General features: G+C 44.4%; 1 protein-coding gene across 3 annotated transcripts in view; it reads right to left on the bottom strand.

The window, feature by feature from the left end:
• The window catches only part of card9 (caspase recruitment domain family, member 9), a 51,963-nt gene that overhangs the window by 10,460 nt on the left and 23,927 nt on the right, over nt 1-17,576 (bottom strand). For all 3 annotated transcript variants that reach the window (XM_028809078.2, XM_028809079.2, XM_051931593.1), the window contains 5 exons: nt 14,467-14,646; nt 14,240-14,392; nt 11,075-11,200; nt 10,783-10,974; nt 8,848-8,889 (listed from right to left, as the gene is read on the bottom strand). In XM_028809078.2, coding sequence (XP_028664911.1) covers nt 8,848-8,889; nt 10,783-10,974; nt 11,075-11,200; nt 14,240-14,392; nt 14,467-14,646 — 693 coding nt within the window. The remainder of the gene's footprint in view (nt 1-8,847; nt 8,890-10,782; nt 10,975-11,074; nt 11,201-14,239; nt 14,393-14,466; nt 14,647-17,576) is intronic.

Here is a 17,576-nt window from a genome sequence, read left to right as displayed (position 1 = left end):
GTGATAACATACTCAACGATGAACTGCTCTCTGTTTCCTGGACACCACTTGAACTTGTACCTACAGACCACAGCCGCGTTCACTAATGACTGACCCCAGTGTCTCAGGGGTCTTGGGCTAATGGCTGGCCAGTCTCACCTACTGTATGTATTGGTCCAATATCCAGGGTGACATGAATAAAGCATGCGGCCAAAATGCGCTCACATTCAAGGTTATCACGTGGCTCCCTCTGCCAGATACTCACAAGTCAAGTTTGACAGACTGCAGAAATTTCATTTAGTGGACTCTGACAACAAGGACATTAACAAAGTTAATGAGCATTGGCATTAGCTTGCAGTTTTTTGCCTTGTGATGGCAGTGAATGGCACTTTTGTAAAGCTTCAGGATACCTCACTAGAGCTATAGCCCGTTGTAAATCCATTTTTGTTTTTGATTTTTCATAACATCCACTTAGTATTTTTGTTTTTTTTACCTTTTTACATTTTGGACTAAGGGGATTTCATTTTGCCGACTACGCCAAGTGTTATACTGTGGCCTCACATGCACGTCGAGCCTCGTCAGTTCACAGATTTGCACTTCTGTGCATGACAATGGGGGCTGAGTGGGAGGGAGAGCTCAGCTGACATCAACAGGTGGCGCTCTGCTCGCCGTGTTCAGATTCACTGTCTGCTCGGCCCATGGTTCAGGAGCCTCCTGTAGCTCAGGCTGATAACAAATTGCTTCAGAGAGCTTTTGTATTCCAAACAACTCTGGTTCATGGATGACCACCAGCTTCTACCAAAGTGCAGATCTGAGACTGAGACTGCTTGTGGAATATTTATGAGTCCGCAGCAAATCTCATGCATCAGGGGTGGGCAAAGTCATTCCTGGAGGGCCGCAGTGGCTGCAGGTTTTTGCTCCAACCCAATTACATAATAAGAAGCACTTATTGCTCAAGTGACACTTCTGCTTCACTTTAGTGGTCTCGCTCATTAAGATTTTGAACCCTTATCACTTATTTTAGTCTTAAACAGCTGTATTCTTGGCTTTTAATGGCTCCTAATTAGCAATAACATGCAAATGACAAAAGAGACCAGCATTTCTACATTTAGCTTGTTACCATTTACACCTGTGTGCATGTATTTATCAGGCACTATTGGGTTTAATTAAATACTTTAAAGGGGCGGCATGGTGGCGCAGTGGGTAGCGCTGCTGCCTCGCAGTTGGGAGACCTGGGGACCTGAGGTTCGCTTCCCGGGTCCTCCCTGCGTGGAGTTTGCATGTTCTCCCCGTGTCTGCGTGGGTTTCCTCTGGGCACTCCGGTTTCCTCCCACAGTCCAAAGACATGCAGGTTAGGTGGATTGGCGATTCTAAATTGGCCCTAGTGTGTGCTTGGTGTGTTTGTGTGTGTCCTGTGGTGGGTTGGTATCCTGCCCGGAATTGTTTCCTGCCTTGTGCCCTGTGTTGGCTGGGATTGACTCCAGCAGACCCCCGTGACCCTGTGTTCGGATTCAGCGGGTTGGAAAATGGATGGATGGATGGATAAATACTTTAAAGGACAGTGAAGAGAAAAAAAGTGAAGGACTGGGAATTGCTCATCCATTTTAGACTTCAAATCATTTGGATGATATCCTTAGAAAGGAGAAGAAAATCAAGGATTTCAGAAGGACCTGACATGGCAGAGTTAAAGCACTAACAAGCCATGAAATTAAATTATTGGCAAGAATTGCTTTCTAATTAAGCAACCGGGTTAGAACAAAAACCTGCAGCCCTCCAGGACTGTGATTGAGGACCCCTGCTCTAGAAACATCTTCTGCTTCATTTTAGTTCTCTCCCTCATTAAGATTTTGAACCCTTATTGCTTATTTAAGTCTTAAACAGCTGCATTCTCAGAGTTAAAGCACTAACAAGCCATGAAATGTAATTATTGGCAAGGATTGTTTTCTAATTAAGCAACTGGGTTGGAACAAAAACCTGCGGCCACTGCGGCCCTCCAGGAATGACTTTGCCCACCCCTGTCATACATCAATGCCACCTTGAAGGTGGTTATGTGAATCTCAGCCATCATAGGCATGTAATGCTGGAGAGGGATACACCATCACAAGGCCCTACCTGGCACAGTACAATTGTCTTTATATTTCTAAAATTTAAATGACTGCAGTGGGCTGGCACCCTGCCCGGGGTTTGTTTCCTGCCTTGCGCCCTGTGTTGGCTGGGATTGACTCCAGCAGACCCCCGTAACCCTGTAGTTAGGATATAGCGGGTTGGATAATGGATGGATGGATGAAATTTAAATGATGGCAGGTGAACTGACTTACTCAGCGTCAAATGGTGGCAACAGCAAGAACTAGAGCTTTGACCTTCTGCTTTTTATAGCGCCCTTCTTACAGGCACAGTGATACTGTGAGCACAAGTCAGATAAAGAAACTCTCCTTGAGCCACGCAGGGAATGGACGCTGGAGGCCGAATCGACAATGTCAGCCAGCAGGTGGCCACCGTTTGTTCCGCCATGACTGCAGGTTAGTGACTGCAGGTCACATCCTGATGTGTGAGGGTTGAAACTGAAAAGGATGGGCAACCAAAGCCTAGAAAGAGCAGTAACTGAGAATCAGAGCTTTGAAGAAGGCGAGTTTTAAGGAATGGTGCAGAAAGTTTACTGATGACTTTTCTACTGTTGTGATTGTGGCGTGACATTGTGTGGCCTCCAAAGCGAAAGACAGAACATGTTATGATGATGGGACTGCAATGTGGCGGCACCAATAGGAAAACAAAATGGGGATACGGTAAATATTTACTGTATATACTCAGGTAGAAGTTGGGTCTTGAAACTCAAAAAAATCGATCATAAAATCAGACCCCGACTTATATGGCCGTTCAAAATTGCGACAGTTAAAAACATCTTTTTGCCTCCTCCAGTCTCGCACCAGTTTCTCAGACACATCAACTTTTCTTTCAGCAGCACAGTTATCAATTTCTTTCGCCACTTCAATGACGTTTAATTTAAAACCAGCTTCCTATTTTCTTCTGATGGAATGCTCCATCGTAGATAAGAGATGCTCTTACGGTAAAGGGGTATGAGGGTGTGAGATACAAAAAACACAAAACAGTGCAAACGTCGCTTCAGAATAGTGCGGGTATCACCGTGTGGTCAGGTTGGCACAAAAGGCCGTGTGCTCCGTGGTGACACTCTCAGATGGGCGTTAGCATATCGTAATCAGCTGGACCAATAGCGTGAGTTTTCCACATTCGACTTATACGACCGACATTATAAAATACCAGAAATTTATACCTCCATGGGAGAACTTCTCCACGAGTATATATGGTAATAGTATGACGTTATTAATGTTAATGCTGCCATGTTCATAATGTAGGTTGCTTTACCTTCCCAGCGTGTTTCTCAGTTGCGATTATTTAGCATTATTATATTTTTTTCTCGAGATAAAGCGGGTTGTTCTATTGGTTTTAGCATTTGCCGATTCCAGTTTTGCCATTCATTTTCCGGTGCCATCTCCTGTTTGGTTGTTGCTGCCACAATGCCAGGCCATACTTGTTATGATTTTGTTTTGTTCTTAATTTTTGTCGCCTTCTCTCAGATGTTTTCTTCTCCCTAATTGTTCCTTATTAAGGTTTTGACTTTGAGAATTCCAAATATTTCCTTTTTCTTGCATTTCGTTTTTATTTATAGGGTGGTCCAGATCTAATTATGCAGCTTTTAATGCAATGCAGGAAAACAATGCAAGACTTTGTATATTTAACTGTATTGAAATATGCCATTTCTGATGTTGCTTTGTTCAGATTTTGAGAATGTCTTGCCAAGTCATGGCTGCCTTGTTGCTGGAGTTCATGGCTGCCATTTTCTATCTGATTTTGTGTAATTCTTTCTTTCAGGAATACAACTTTCTGGAAACATCTTTTGAGTCGAAACTTCAGGGTTTGTTTCTGGGCTTGTTGAAAGTGCAGTTTGACTTTTGGTTTTGTCTCATTTTCTGGTCCTGCTCTTCCAGACAATGCTGTCTCCACATTAGAGTTAAGTTAGCACGATACCATCCAGACGTGTGGCACACCTGACGTCACCTCCACGGCTGCAGTGTCAGGCATTTCTCTCTTGTCCAATCACAAATGGCAGATGGCTTCACTATCGTGTTTGTGGGCTGATCCTGGTAAACACTTTGATTTAACGACTACGAGTTTAGCTTTTTGTTTCTGGTCAGATGTCTCATCAAACTCCTTGTTTGGTTAGCAGTTTAGCTTGTGTGCTGACTTATGTTTGTTCTTCTTGTCCCTGTAGTTACAATCTGTCCTCACTTTTAATGTTTCTGTGACACGTTTGTGAAAGGGTGACCCTCTTTTTCGCCCATAGATGTGGATTTTCAATTATGCGTTCACCTTTGGAGATGAACAGTACTTATTAACTTATAAATAAATGTGTCCCCCTTTTGTTTTCTTACAGATGGTACCATTTGCTTACTGGTACCTGGAAGACGACTGTGATGTACGGGGTGTGTGATGTCATTGAGGGTCAGCCCTGGTGTCTCTTCTCTATCGGGGGATTGTCACTAATTCTCAGCTGTTGACGAGTCATTTTCCTTTTGTTTTCTGTAAATGTGATCTTTTAGTTAACAAGGCTTTGACTGCGATGTCCGATTAATGTAACGCTTTTGCCAACATCTTCTCCTGATCCATTTCATCTCGGTGTTAATTACCATCTTTTAGCACAACACCTACTTCACATCCTACCTACTAAACATTTAGCAGAATAACAAAGGGCCCCTGTGCAGGACTGATGGACTTTATCCATTCTTTTGCTTCACCTGAACACAAGTCCTGGCTTAATAGCCAGTGCCAGACACTCTTAATGCCAGCTCTGTTTGCATGACTGGGTTCCCCTGTGGAGCGCAGACCTTATCTGATAAAATGATCAATCACACCAAGTAACAGCTCTCAGAGGTACAGGGTGGGTGCCCAAGTTGGAGCAGAGGCCCAACACTCCAGGACTGACAACCCTGAAGGACAGAACTTTCTACCAATGGCCAACCTAAAAGGACTGGCTTATGCGCAACCAAGAAGTCAATGTAAAGACTTTTATTCCTTAATTTAGAAAACCCTTCTAAGACCCAAATTCACTGCTTGACCTACTGGTTAGCAGAGACTCCAGTGCATGCAAGGTGTGGGCCAAGCAATCCCTTCTACTATGAAAGGGTAACCAGGGCTGGAGTGGAAAAATGGAAGAGCGTCTGTAACAGGAGTTGGACCAGGGGTGCCATTAGTTCAAACCTTCACAAGACAGCAAGTGCCAAAACAAAGCAAGACAGTATAAGAGAGGCCACACGTTCACCTTGCTAACAATGGGGGCTGACTGATCACTAGCTGACCGACAGGACATCATTTTGCTCACCACCAAGGACACTAAGTGTGTAAAAATCTGGAAAACAAACTGCTGTGCCACCTGCAACCAGATGGTTCAATCAAAGCAAAGAAGAAGGAGCCACAAGCCACCCAGAAAAGAAACAAGCATTGCTTACCTCAAACCGAGAACTATTAACTGAAACTTAGTAGACAGGACAAAGCCAGCCAGCTAATGCATTATGGTAGTGGTGGCACTGTCACTGAAAGGTAATAAATAAACTTGGGACAGATACACTCAGGCTATTCTGATCCTAAATACACAAAGAAAAGTGCAAAGCAGCATCTCACACACACACACACACACACACACACACACACACGCTCACACTCGGAGACCAAATAAGCAAATGAACGGCACCATGCAAACAAAAGGAGGTTAAGGCCTAGCCTAAGAACTTGTCCTTCTTGAACACATCAATTAAAAGACTGGAATTCATAAGTTATGAACCTTTTTCTATACAAGAGAAGACAAACTAAGATTTTGTAATTTTGTTTTGTGTTTTCTTGTCTTTTGTCAATATCTATCTATCTATAATTTATATAGTGCCTTTATATCTATCTATCTATTATATAGTGCCTTTCACATATCTATAATTTATATAGTGCCTTTCATTCTATCTATTATATAATGCCTTTATATCTATCTATCATATAGTGCCTTTCTCTACCTATCTATTAATTATATAGTGCCTTTCACATCCATCCATCTATCTGTTTTCATATATTCATTTTCTATCATCTTTATGTTATAAATAAACTCAGTCCACATTAATTTGGCTTCCCTGGGTGGGTGTCTTGTGAATTGTTTTAATTAATTACCAGCATTGTTGAAGGTAAGCCTGATAATTAATTAACTGAGTGATCCTACACTTGTAATGATGTAATTTTCCTTTCTCAAGTCTCAAGTAGGGTTCTTTATTTCGCCTTATACAATTTCTTGTATTAGGAATTTGTTAGTTCTCGCATACCCCTTGTGGTCAGAGCGCAGGGTCAGCCATTGTACAGCGAGCGCCCCTGGAGCAATTACAGGTTAAGGGTCTTGCTCAAGGGCCCAGCAGAGTAGGATCTCTTTTTGGCAGTGACGGGGATTCGAACAGGCAACCTTCGGGATACCAGCACAGATCCTTAGCCTCAGAGCCACTGGACATAATTAAATGAGGTATACTGTATGTATAATTGTTTTTTTTGGGGGGGGTTATAGATAGATAGATAGATAGATAGATAGATAGATAGATAGATAGATAGAATGCCAATATACAGTATTATCAGTTTTCTGTTAAGAGCAATATTAAAAAGTTCACATTTACAGGTGCATCTCAGTAAATTAGAGTATCATTGAAAACTTAATTTATTTTAGTAATGCAATTCAAAAAGTGAAAGTCCTATATTATATTGATTCATCACACACAGAGTGATGTATTTCTAGTGTTTATTTCTTTTCATTTTGCTGATTATAGCTTATAGCTAATGAAAACCAAAATTCAGCATCTTAGAAAATTAGAATATTGTGACAAAATTCCATATTGTAGACTCCTGGAGTGACACTCCACTCAGCTAATGAACCCAAAACACCTGCAAAGGTGACCTGAGCCTTGACATGGTCTCTCAGTCTGCTTCAGTAGGCCACACAATCATTGACAGTTGTCCAGAAGACCGTCATTGACACCCACAAAAGGTCACTGCTAAAGAAGCTGGCTGTTCACAGAGTGCTGTGTCCAAGCAGATTAATGGAAAGATGAGAAGAAGGAAAAAATGTGACAGCAGAAAAAGGTGCCCAAGCAACAGGGAGAAGCGCAGCTTTGAGAGGATTGTGAAGAATTTGGAGGAGATACCCAAGGAGTGGACTGCAGCTGGCATCAGCACTTCAAGAGCCACCACACACAGATGTGTGTATCAGGGATGTGGGCTACAACTGTCACAGCATTCCTTGTGTCAGGCCACTCCTGAGCCAGAGACAACGTCAGCAGCGTTGAAAATGGACTGGACTGTTAACAGCTCAGTGGTCCCAAGTCCTCTTTTCAGATGAAAGTCAAGTTTGAATTTCATTTGGAAATCAAGGAGTCTGGAGGACGAGTGGAGAGGCACAGAGTCCAAGTTGCTTGAGGTCCACAGTCAGTGATGATTTGGGGAGCCATGTCATCTGTTGGGGTTGGTCCACTGTGTTTTATCAAGTCCAAAGTCAGTGCAGCCAGTTGTCTACCAGGACATTTTAGAGCACTTCATGCTTCCCTCTACTGAGAAGTTTTATGGAGATGCTGATTTCATTTTCCAGCAGGACTTGGCACCTGCCCACACTGCCAACAGTACCCATACCTGGTTTAATGACCATGGTGTGTATCACTGTGCTTGACTGGCCAACAAACTCACTTGACCTAAACCCCATAGAGAATCTATCAAGAGGAAGATGAGAGACACCAGACCTGACAGTGCAGACGAGATGAAGGCCGCTATCAAAACATCCTGGGCTTCCATAACAGCAGTGCCACAGGCTGATCACCTCCATGCCAGTAATTCATGCGAAAGGAGCCCCGACCAGGTATTGAGTGCACACCTGGACAGACTTTTCAGTAGGCCAACATTTCTGTATTAAAAATCTTTTTTTTTTATTGGTCTTATGTAATGTTCTAATTTTCTATGATACTGAATTTTGAGTTTTCATTACCTGTAGGCCATAATCAGTAAAACAAAAAGAAATAAACGCTTGACATCCATCACTCTGTGTGTAATGAATCTGAATAATATACGAGTTTCACTTGAATTTCTGAAATAAATGAACTTTTCGATGATATTCTAATTTATTGAGATGCACCTGTATTACAGTTTTTCCACAGCACCAATTTCAATTTGCTACAGGCCCCCACCGTTCTGTTTGGCGTTTCCTTGCTGATCCTTCCCAGAATTCTCTGGGGAGCGTGTTGTTCATAATGTCCTGGACTCAAGCCTATTTAGATCAGCACAGGGATTGCTTCGTTTTTGGAGACTGACAGATTTATTTCTAATCACATGCAGTCAGACGCTTTGAATTCCTCTTCCCTGATATTTCAGACTTAGCTCCTGACCTTTGCTTCATGTATCTGATTAGGGTTTCCTTTTGGATGATCTGATGCGTTGGCTTGCTGACTTTGACGGTGGTTTGTTTTGACTATTCCTGCTTCTTACACCAAAACCTCACTCTTTCTTCTTGTATAATTTAATTCTAATTAACAATGTAAGAATGTGTCTTCCAAGTTGGGCTAAGGGAGCCATACTAAACACTAAGCACACATCACCATCAGCATATAAAAATATAAAATCTGCCAATTTCTGTAGTTATTCTATCAATCAATTTCACCATTCATTTAACATATTAAACTGAATCATTTCGCTCTGAATGAAGTGGCGTCATACCAGACTCGTAGCACCACATGACACCACTGACAGGACAGAACAAGCTCAGCAAGACGCCGTATGTAAAGAACTTACATCTTGGGAGCTTCTTGGTGAAAGGTCTTCAGAATCAGATGTCTGTAGAAAAAGATACAATTAGAGAGAACATTGGCTGCTGTGCCCTGCTTGCTAATTGTTCCCATTTCAAACTGGCCAAAAGCAGGCCATGGCAGCTCTCTTTTTACTTCTATAGTGCCATGTGTGACTGTTAACATCCCAAACACCATTTACAGGTAGGCAAAGGTGTCGGATGTGGGATTGTGGTTTTCAAGGCTAGCTACCCGTTCTTTAGGCCTTTAAGCACAGAGTCGTATCTCTAGAAGTCACACTGAAGGGTTAATAGGAGTTCATGAAGTTCCAGAAGCTGTGGTAGTGTTCTGACCCTTTCACTTTCTGCACACTTTATCCCATACACTCAATATCCCATAATGTGAAATCATGTTTTCAGTAAGGTTTGCAAATTTATTCAAAATCCATCCATCCATTATCCAACCCGCTATAACCTAACTACAGGGTCACAGGGGTCTGCTGGAGCCAATCCCAGCCAACACAGGGTGCAAGGCAGGAAACACACCCCGGGCAGGGTGCCAGCCCACCACAGGTATTCAAAATCAAAAACTGAAATCTCTCACTCTTGCAAGTATTCAGACCTTTCATTTGGTACTCTGGTAGCAGTCCCGCCTTCTCAGGTAGGTCTCTACAAGTGTTGCCCACATGGATTGTGGCCGTTTATTTCATTCTTCCACTAAACTAGATGGCAAGTGTCTGTAAACTGACATTTTCAGGTCTCTTCTCACAAGTTCTGTCCGGGAGACGTTCTGGCATTGACTTGGTCTTCTGCTTCACTGCCATTAAACAGTCGCCCCAGTCTGAGGTCATGTGCACATCACAGCAGGGATTCTTCAAGGACATCTCTCTTCTATTGGCGGTTTTCATCCTTCCCTCAAGTCTGACCAGTCTTGCCATGTCCATAACATGATGCTGCCACCGCCATACTTCAGTGTAGGGATGGCATTAGGCAGGTGATGAGCAGTGCCCGGTTTTCAACAGACATAGTTCTGCCCAAAGAGTTCAATTTTTGTCCCATCAGACCAGAGAATCCTTTTCCTCATGCTCTCACCCCTAACCCTAATCCTAACCCTTACCCTTTAAATGCCTTTTAGTCAACAGTGTCTTCCATCTAGGCACTCTACCATGCACACCTGAGTGATGGAGTGCGGCAGAGATGATTGTCCTCCTGAGAGGCTGTCACTTCTCAGCAGAGGGTTTATGAAGGTCTGTTAGAATGGCCATCGGTTTCTCGGTAGCCTCCCTGACCAAGTCACTTTCTAGCCCAGTTACTTAGTTTGGATGGACAGCCAACTCCAGAAAGGGTGCTCCTAAACGTCTATTCATGTCCCAATTATTGAGGCCCCTGTGCTCCTAGGGACACTCAAAGTGTTAGAAATGATTTGATCCCCTTGACCTGATCTGTGCCTCACCACAAATTGATCACAGAGGTCTACAGAGAGTTCCTTGAACTTCATGGCTTGGTTGTGGTCTTGACATGCACTGTGGATGATGGACCTTCTATACAAAGGTCCACGCGTGCCTTTCTAAATGATGTTCAATCAATTCAGTCTGAGCAGTTCTAGGAATGAGAGATTTTAGGTTTTGATTTCTAATAAATCTCTAAAGCTTTCTGAAAACACGTTATCATTTTGTCATGGTGGCTTATTGATGATTCAGAGATGGGCAAATAAGTCAGATTTAACCATTTAAAATTAAATCTACAATACAATGAAGTGTGCAGAGCATGTTGGGGTATCTCCTATACATCAAGAGGCCCACTGCACTAGGCCCCGCCGGAGAGTTTCCACCAGAACTCCCATCTCCTCCCCAGTCCCATATATTCCAGTTCACCTCAGCACCAAGTCTGCTACAACCTTCTTGACGCAGTAACAACAGTCCCATCTTTGTGGTGCCCCTTACCGGTGTGGGTGGCTCCTTGTTAATCCTCCGCAGCTTGGTGCCCATTGCCAGCACCTCCCCTTCACTTCTGAACAGCTGGATCTGGAGCTCGTCACATCGCTCACCCAGCTCCCGAATCTGTTTGCGGTACTGGTCCTTCTCCATCAAGCTCCTGGAGAATTGTGAATGAAGCTGCTCTCGCGTCTTGATCGCCTATGATAGGGAGCAGAGGAGGAGGAGGAGGAGGAGGAGGAGGAGAGGTTGGTATAGCACACAGTCACCTTTAAGCCTGAAGGGCCAGTGGTCATCTCACCTGGTCTCTTTCAATGGTCACCTCTTCCAGCTGTTTTAGGATGGCTTCAATCCGGTCCTTGTACATCTTGGAGTCTTTTTTCAAGGTCAAGCACTGCAGTTCCAGCACTTCTTTCTCCTCCACGTACTACAAGAATAAAAGACTTTTGGTCGATCGCACTTGACGGTGTGAGGGTTCGGTGTGGGAGTTGAACAAGGATGGAAACCAAGGACAAGGAGATGAGTGTGAATTGAAAGGTAAAAGGCTACGGCTACGTGCGTGGACAGGCAGAGGTCAGTACTGGGGCAGAAGTTACAAAAGACAGCTGTCTAAAGTTGAAAAATGTTACTCAAAATGTGACTAAATTAAAGACAAAAGATCGAAAACCACAAGACAAAGGTGAAGAAGAGAAATCGCAGCGGACAGAAAACATTTCTTGGAGATCGAGGACCCCTCATTAACCAATGGGACATTACGTGTTAGGGCTGGTTGTGACGATGCGGGTTCTGCTCCACGCTGCCATCTTGCGTTTGGGAGCCCTTGAACCCGACACCGTCGGTAATGTCACCGATGAGCTCGGCAGTGAGCCACCAAGAGGATGGTGTAAAAAAGTGCCAAGTGCTTTTATTAAAACAAGAATCAAACACAAAGTGTTCAAATAAATTGGGCAGTGTCTATCAAATCCTTAAATCTCCAATAAATAAATAATCCAACAAAACAGTTGTGAAGTGGAGGTTAAAACAATAAATAAATCCTTTAAAACGAAACTTCAGACACAAAACACAAACTACTTCTCCTCTTTTGGTATCACTGGCCCCCTTTTAAATGTCACCCTGGCCTCCTTGTACCCAACAACCCCAAGCAGTCCTTTCAAAAACACAAAGCCCGGTGCCTTCTTTTTACCTGGCGGCTCCCCTGCTACTCCCATCGGGCTTCACAACAGGAGAGTCGCCCTAACTGCAGCTGAACCTCTGACCACTTGACTGGTCTGGAGGCTTCTCGATCCCTGGCTTCGGTTCCGTACTCTCCAGACCGAGTACTTGGCTTTCAACTCAACGACCAGGACGCTCACACTGGGGCTTCTCCTTCCAAGCCTCCCGACTCCCGCTGTCTTCTGCGGCGAGCCGCCCTTCTGCTGGTCACTCCTCACAATGCTCAGCGGGGGCGACCACTACCAACTGCCCTAGGTGTTGGCCAAACACCCTGCTGAGGTTCAATGTCCAGCTGCCTACGAGCGCTCGCTCACACCGGCTCTGTCTCCTCGCTGCTTCCTGCAACCTCCGTTTCTTTCTTTCTCCTCGCGCTTCTATATATTATGGGGACGTGGATCAGCTGTGGGAACAATTACAGATGCGGACGACTCCTCACCTGTGCACTTAAGTGAGAATCGCCTGCATCAACGAATCACCCCGGGAAGCGATCCGCCACACTCGCCACGCATCCCTCTCTAAGCCACGAGTTCGTCGATTATTTATTTAAAACTGGCCCTTTTCACATGAGCTGTGGACCCGCTATACCACACTGGTACGGTGATTATTAGTGGGTTGAAACCTACAGAAGCTGAGAGAGGACGTGCAATATCGTTATTTTTTAAAATTGTTTTCTCAAGATAACGGACTAATTTTATCGAGATCTCGAGAAAACGAATTTTGTTTTCTCGAGCTAACGGAATAATTTTATCAAGATCTCGATAAAACAAAAGATCTTGTTTTCTCGAAATTATGAAATAACTGTATCTAATGTTTAATGTTTAGCTTATTGAAGCCACGTCCTGTTTGAAATTACAGAAGAGCAGAAGTGTATTGATCAGCGCGTCACATTTTTGTTCAATCAAAGGCTGACGCAGGCTGAAATACGTTTAGAAAATAATAACGTTAGCGCCCGTCATTTAAGAAGACTGTTAGCAAGGCTTCAGCTGTATAGGCGTCGCAATCTAAGAGAGCCTGATGCCAGGAGCAAAGGTTAAGATTCGTTTCCGTGACATCTTGATAAAATGAGTCTGTTATCTCGAGGAGAAGGGTGGCACAGCAGTAGCGCTGCTGCCTCGCAGTAAGGAGACCTGGGTTTGCTTCCCGGGTCCTCTCTGTGTGGAGTTTGCATGTTCTCCCCGTGTCTGCGTGGGTTTCCTCCCACAGTCCAAAGACATGCAGGTGAGGTGCATTGGCGATCCTAAATTGTCCCTAGTGTGTGCTTGGTGTGTGGGTGTGTGTGCCCTGCGGTGGGTTGGCACCCTGCCCAGGGGTTTGTTCCCTGCCTTGCGCCCTGTGCTGGCTGAGATTGGCTCCAGCAGACCCCATGACCATGTAGTTAGGATATAGCGGGTTGGATAATGGATGGATGGATGGATGGATCTCAAGAAGACAATTTAAAAAAATAATGATATTGCACGTCCTCTCTATTAGCTTCCGTAGAAACCTAAGACGTCACCATTAACATTTGGAGGGCACCATCTACTGTAATGTATTTTGTAATGCATGGAGGAACTGTGATGGTGCATCACAAACATTTGCAGATTAAAGTGCACATTTTTGTGATGGACCAACTGTTGAAATGACAAATGCAATGCAATTTATTACTACAAATGTCTGTGACACACCATGTGTTGGAATGTCAGAGACATAGCAACCAGACATGTGTCCTTTTATTAAGGTGTGTGTTGCTTTAAGGTCTCCCTGTAACCATCCCTTCCTTATATTTGCTATTTCTGATTCTACATCACCTTTTAAAGAAGATATCATCAAAGATCATTTAGCAAAAAAGATTTTCAATTGGATGACAAAGTGATTTCCTGGAGGGCCTTTTAGCCCATCATGTCGTCGACCGCACAGGACAAGACCCTCACAATGAGCACAATGAGCCCGAATGACAGGAGCTTCAAAAGAGCAGAATGAATGGTAGAAAACAATTATTACGCTTCAAAACAAAGGGGAATCACCACACTTGGATGTTAAAATTGGACTCCGTGACTGAAAAAAAAACCCAAAACGAGTGTCAGATTATCAGAATCGATACAGAAAAACGTATTAAAATCTGACGATGGAACCCAGCCAGTCCTAACAGACGACATGCGTCTGGCTGATGTCGTGTGTCCTTCCCAAACTTAAGGACAGACTCTCTCTCTCCCTGCCACCCACCTTTCCTAAAGCTCCATTACCCATCATTTAAACCTCACCTCAAGCCCCTCACCTTGTCACAAAGGTCCTCCGCCCTGCGTAGCTCCTTGCGCAGGTTGTAGATGTTGTTCACCAGATGCTGGTGCTCCTCGAGGGACTGCTGTCTGTCACCTTCCAGGATCTGGATGTACATCTTGTCCTTCTGAGTGTTGCTTTTCTGTCCCACCTACACAGTGACAGAGATGAGAATCGGGCGAGTGTGTGTGCAGAGGAGAGGAGAGATGTGGACTGCCAGCCTACCTGCCCTCCATCCTTCAGCTCCTCGCACTGCGCACGGAGCAGGTCGTTCTCTCTCTGAAGCTGCCAGATGACGTCCTGGCTGGGGCGCTGCTCCATGTCATGTTTGAGTTTCTTGGTGTGAGTCCTGGCAACCTTGCAGTCATTCTCGGCATTCATCAAGCTGTGCTTCAACTTCTCAATCTGTAATTCAGGAGCGGATAAGTGAAGCCATGTTGTTCATAGCGTCATTACATCTTTATACGGGCGCAGACTACACTCTTCCAGGCTCGGCAGGGTTTAGCCCTGGATTATGTCCATTTTTTTATTTTATGTGTGTCAAGGTAATCTGGCAAGCTGTATGCTTATTGACCATCAGAGAAGGCCACCATCACAGCAGGAGGTCATTCAAGGCGCCATAGGTCATAAAATACAACAGGGTTTAAGGTTTGGTAGACCTTTAAAGGGGCAACGTATTGTAGCCTCACAGGAATACTGGGGAGGACACCCAAACTGGCTCTCTACAGTAGCCCTCTGTAGTGGAGCTAATGTCCACCGGGGGGGCTCTAACGACACAACACTGTCTGTTGATCCATGTCTGTGTCCTTCGGCATCCATGTCCGTCGCCATTGGTACAGCTTAAAATAAAGGCTACTGTATATGGCATATCGGGGAGAAGGGTTACAATGGAGCAGAGGACAACTGAAAAACCAGCACCAACATGGGGACTACAATTCCCATCAGGCAGCAGATGGGTAGAAAGGGATGGGTAGAAAAGTGGCCAAAGTGGAGTCTCATCTTAGACCAGAGCTACATGCAGTGTTTTCTTCTCAGCTAATTTGGGTAATATTTTAATTATTGTGACTGGGAGTCCCAAACTGTACTTCCAAAAATGCAGACTAGGGGAGAAAATCCCATCAAAACTGCAGCTAGACACAAAATGAGCCCCGCAGAATCTTTATACAATTAAAAAATAGCTTAATGTCACAGATATGCTCTTCAATAACAATACAGCTCCACGGAGCACAAAGGCAAGAGGATTTGTCCAAAACAATAAAGCAATCCAATTCAACCAAAGCCCCAATACACAAAGTCGAAAGTGAAACATTGCAGCAGTGCTACTGGAGATTAAAACTTCAACTCCCAGCAGTCCCTGCAGTGGCTGTGATTGGTCATTTTCTGAGGGTGCCAGGGGGTTGTTGGGTACAAGGAGGCCAGGGCGACATTTAAAAAGGGGCCAGTGATACCAAATGAGGAGAAGTAGTTTGTGTTTCCTGTCTGCCTACCTTCTGTTCAGATACCTGTGGATTCTTGTTTTGTCCGGGATCGTCTCTTGTTTTCGGCTCTGGTCTGTCTGGTGTCTTCCTGTGAAGAAAGGAGCGCTCCCGATCCCACCACACGTCATCATCACATCAGGACTGACCTTTACATTCCCATTCAATGTGCTGATCTCTGGACTATCTGCCTCCATCGCTGCATTTCATCAGTTGCCGTCTTCCATGGACTTTCTAGTGAGTGTGTGTTGTTGTGGTTTGTTTGTGTTTATTGTACATCGCCGTAAAGGGACTGGGACTGGGATTATTTAGCGTGTTTAATTAATTGCTTTATTAGCGGTTGCTTTTTTTGTCTCTGCTTGTGAGTGTGCGCGGGTCGGGCCAAGGCTGGGTGCGTCCCAGGAATCTCCACCAAAAAAAAGAAATAAATCACCGGTGTGAAGCTTAGCGGCACCAGACCGCTACAACACGAGGTCAAAAAAAACAATTAAAAATAATCGTGAGACCTCAGCACTCCCAGGCACTGTCAGAACGAACCACCAAGAACTGCTGAAGACCCCCCCAGATTTATTGGGTGGTGGGCTATTCCTGGCAATAAGAGTCCAGCTGCTGTCAGGACAGTTTTAGGCCTCGGACAGATTCAGCGACCGGAGACATTCTGACGCTGCTCTTTTGACTCCGCCCACCTTTCACGCCCCCCCCAATCCCACCCCAGTGTTAGCGGTACACTTTTGTGCTAAATGTCCTATTATAGTAATGGTGGCAAACTGAATGTGTGCGCAAAATAAATATTTATTATAAATAAAAAAAGCTTCACCAGGATAAACGGGTGTGCTAATGTAATAAACGACTCCTCGCGAGCCATCAACTAATGGGCATGCAAAGTCGCTCGGCTAACAGAGAAGATCAAACGACTACTTAACACCTCCTCGTGCTTCCTCTGGAGTAGAAACTCCGTCACAATTAATGCAGCGTTAATATAAAGCTAAAAGTTTTGTACAGCAGTAATAATACACAGAGAGGACCACAAAGACGTCTGCCGCGTAGTATTTGCATATTTTGACTGTGAATTCTATGAGTCTATAAGAATATGTAGCGGAGTGCAGCATAGTATTTATTCTTCTTCTTCGTCTTCTTCCGTCACATTTCCCATTTTTATACTGTACGAGGTCAGCCTTCTGATTACCAGCATAGACCCTCAGCCACAGAGAGACCACTCCGTGGAGTGCAGCGTATAACTGATGTATTAATAAGTGCGGCCTCACAAATGAGACGTGGCAAACGCAGATATAAGACGTATTCTATAAAATACTAAATGTGAAGATTTTTTGTTCAATTTGTTTCTAATATCGGACACCAAAACAACGCAGAACTGAGAGACCTCGATAGTTTAGGAGTGTAATACACGCTGAATACACGTCTGAGTGCAGGAACTAAACTGAACTGAAATCGTCATGAAGGGCGAAACAGGGGCGGGGCTTCAGGAGGGGGCGTCGACTTATGGACCTCATAATGTCTGAAGTGCTCAGATCTGTCCGAGGCCTTTCTCATTCCTGGCAGTGACTGGCAGGTTGGTCCCTGCCTCGTGGGGGTCTATCCACAAAACATAAGGAACATAATACAGGCAAAGAAACTAACATAAAGAAATGGCTCCACGAAGAACAAGAAGCAGTGGGGAGGCAGGCTCTTACAACCTAGCCATGATCTCTAGATGTATACGTGACGGGTGTTGTCATATTGCAGCATCAAAAGGTCAAGACGCAGTGGGCAGCCCCCAACATACACAAAGGCTTGACCAGAAATGTCCAAGGTCTGCGTCTACGAGCCTCACCCCAGCCAGCCTAGTCCCAAACCCAAAAG

The sequence above is a fragment of the Erpetoichthys calabaricus genome, chromosome 9 (genome assembly GCF_900747795.2).
Source record: "Erpetoichthys calabaricus chromosome 9, fErpCal1.3, whole genome shotgun sequence".
In the NCBI taxonomy this organism is placed as follows: Eukaryota; Metazoa; Chordata; class Cladistia; order Polypteriformes; family Polypteridae; genus Erpetoichthys; species Erpetoichthys calabaricus.
This window is presented reverse-complemented; position numbering and strand designations above follow the sequence as displayed.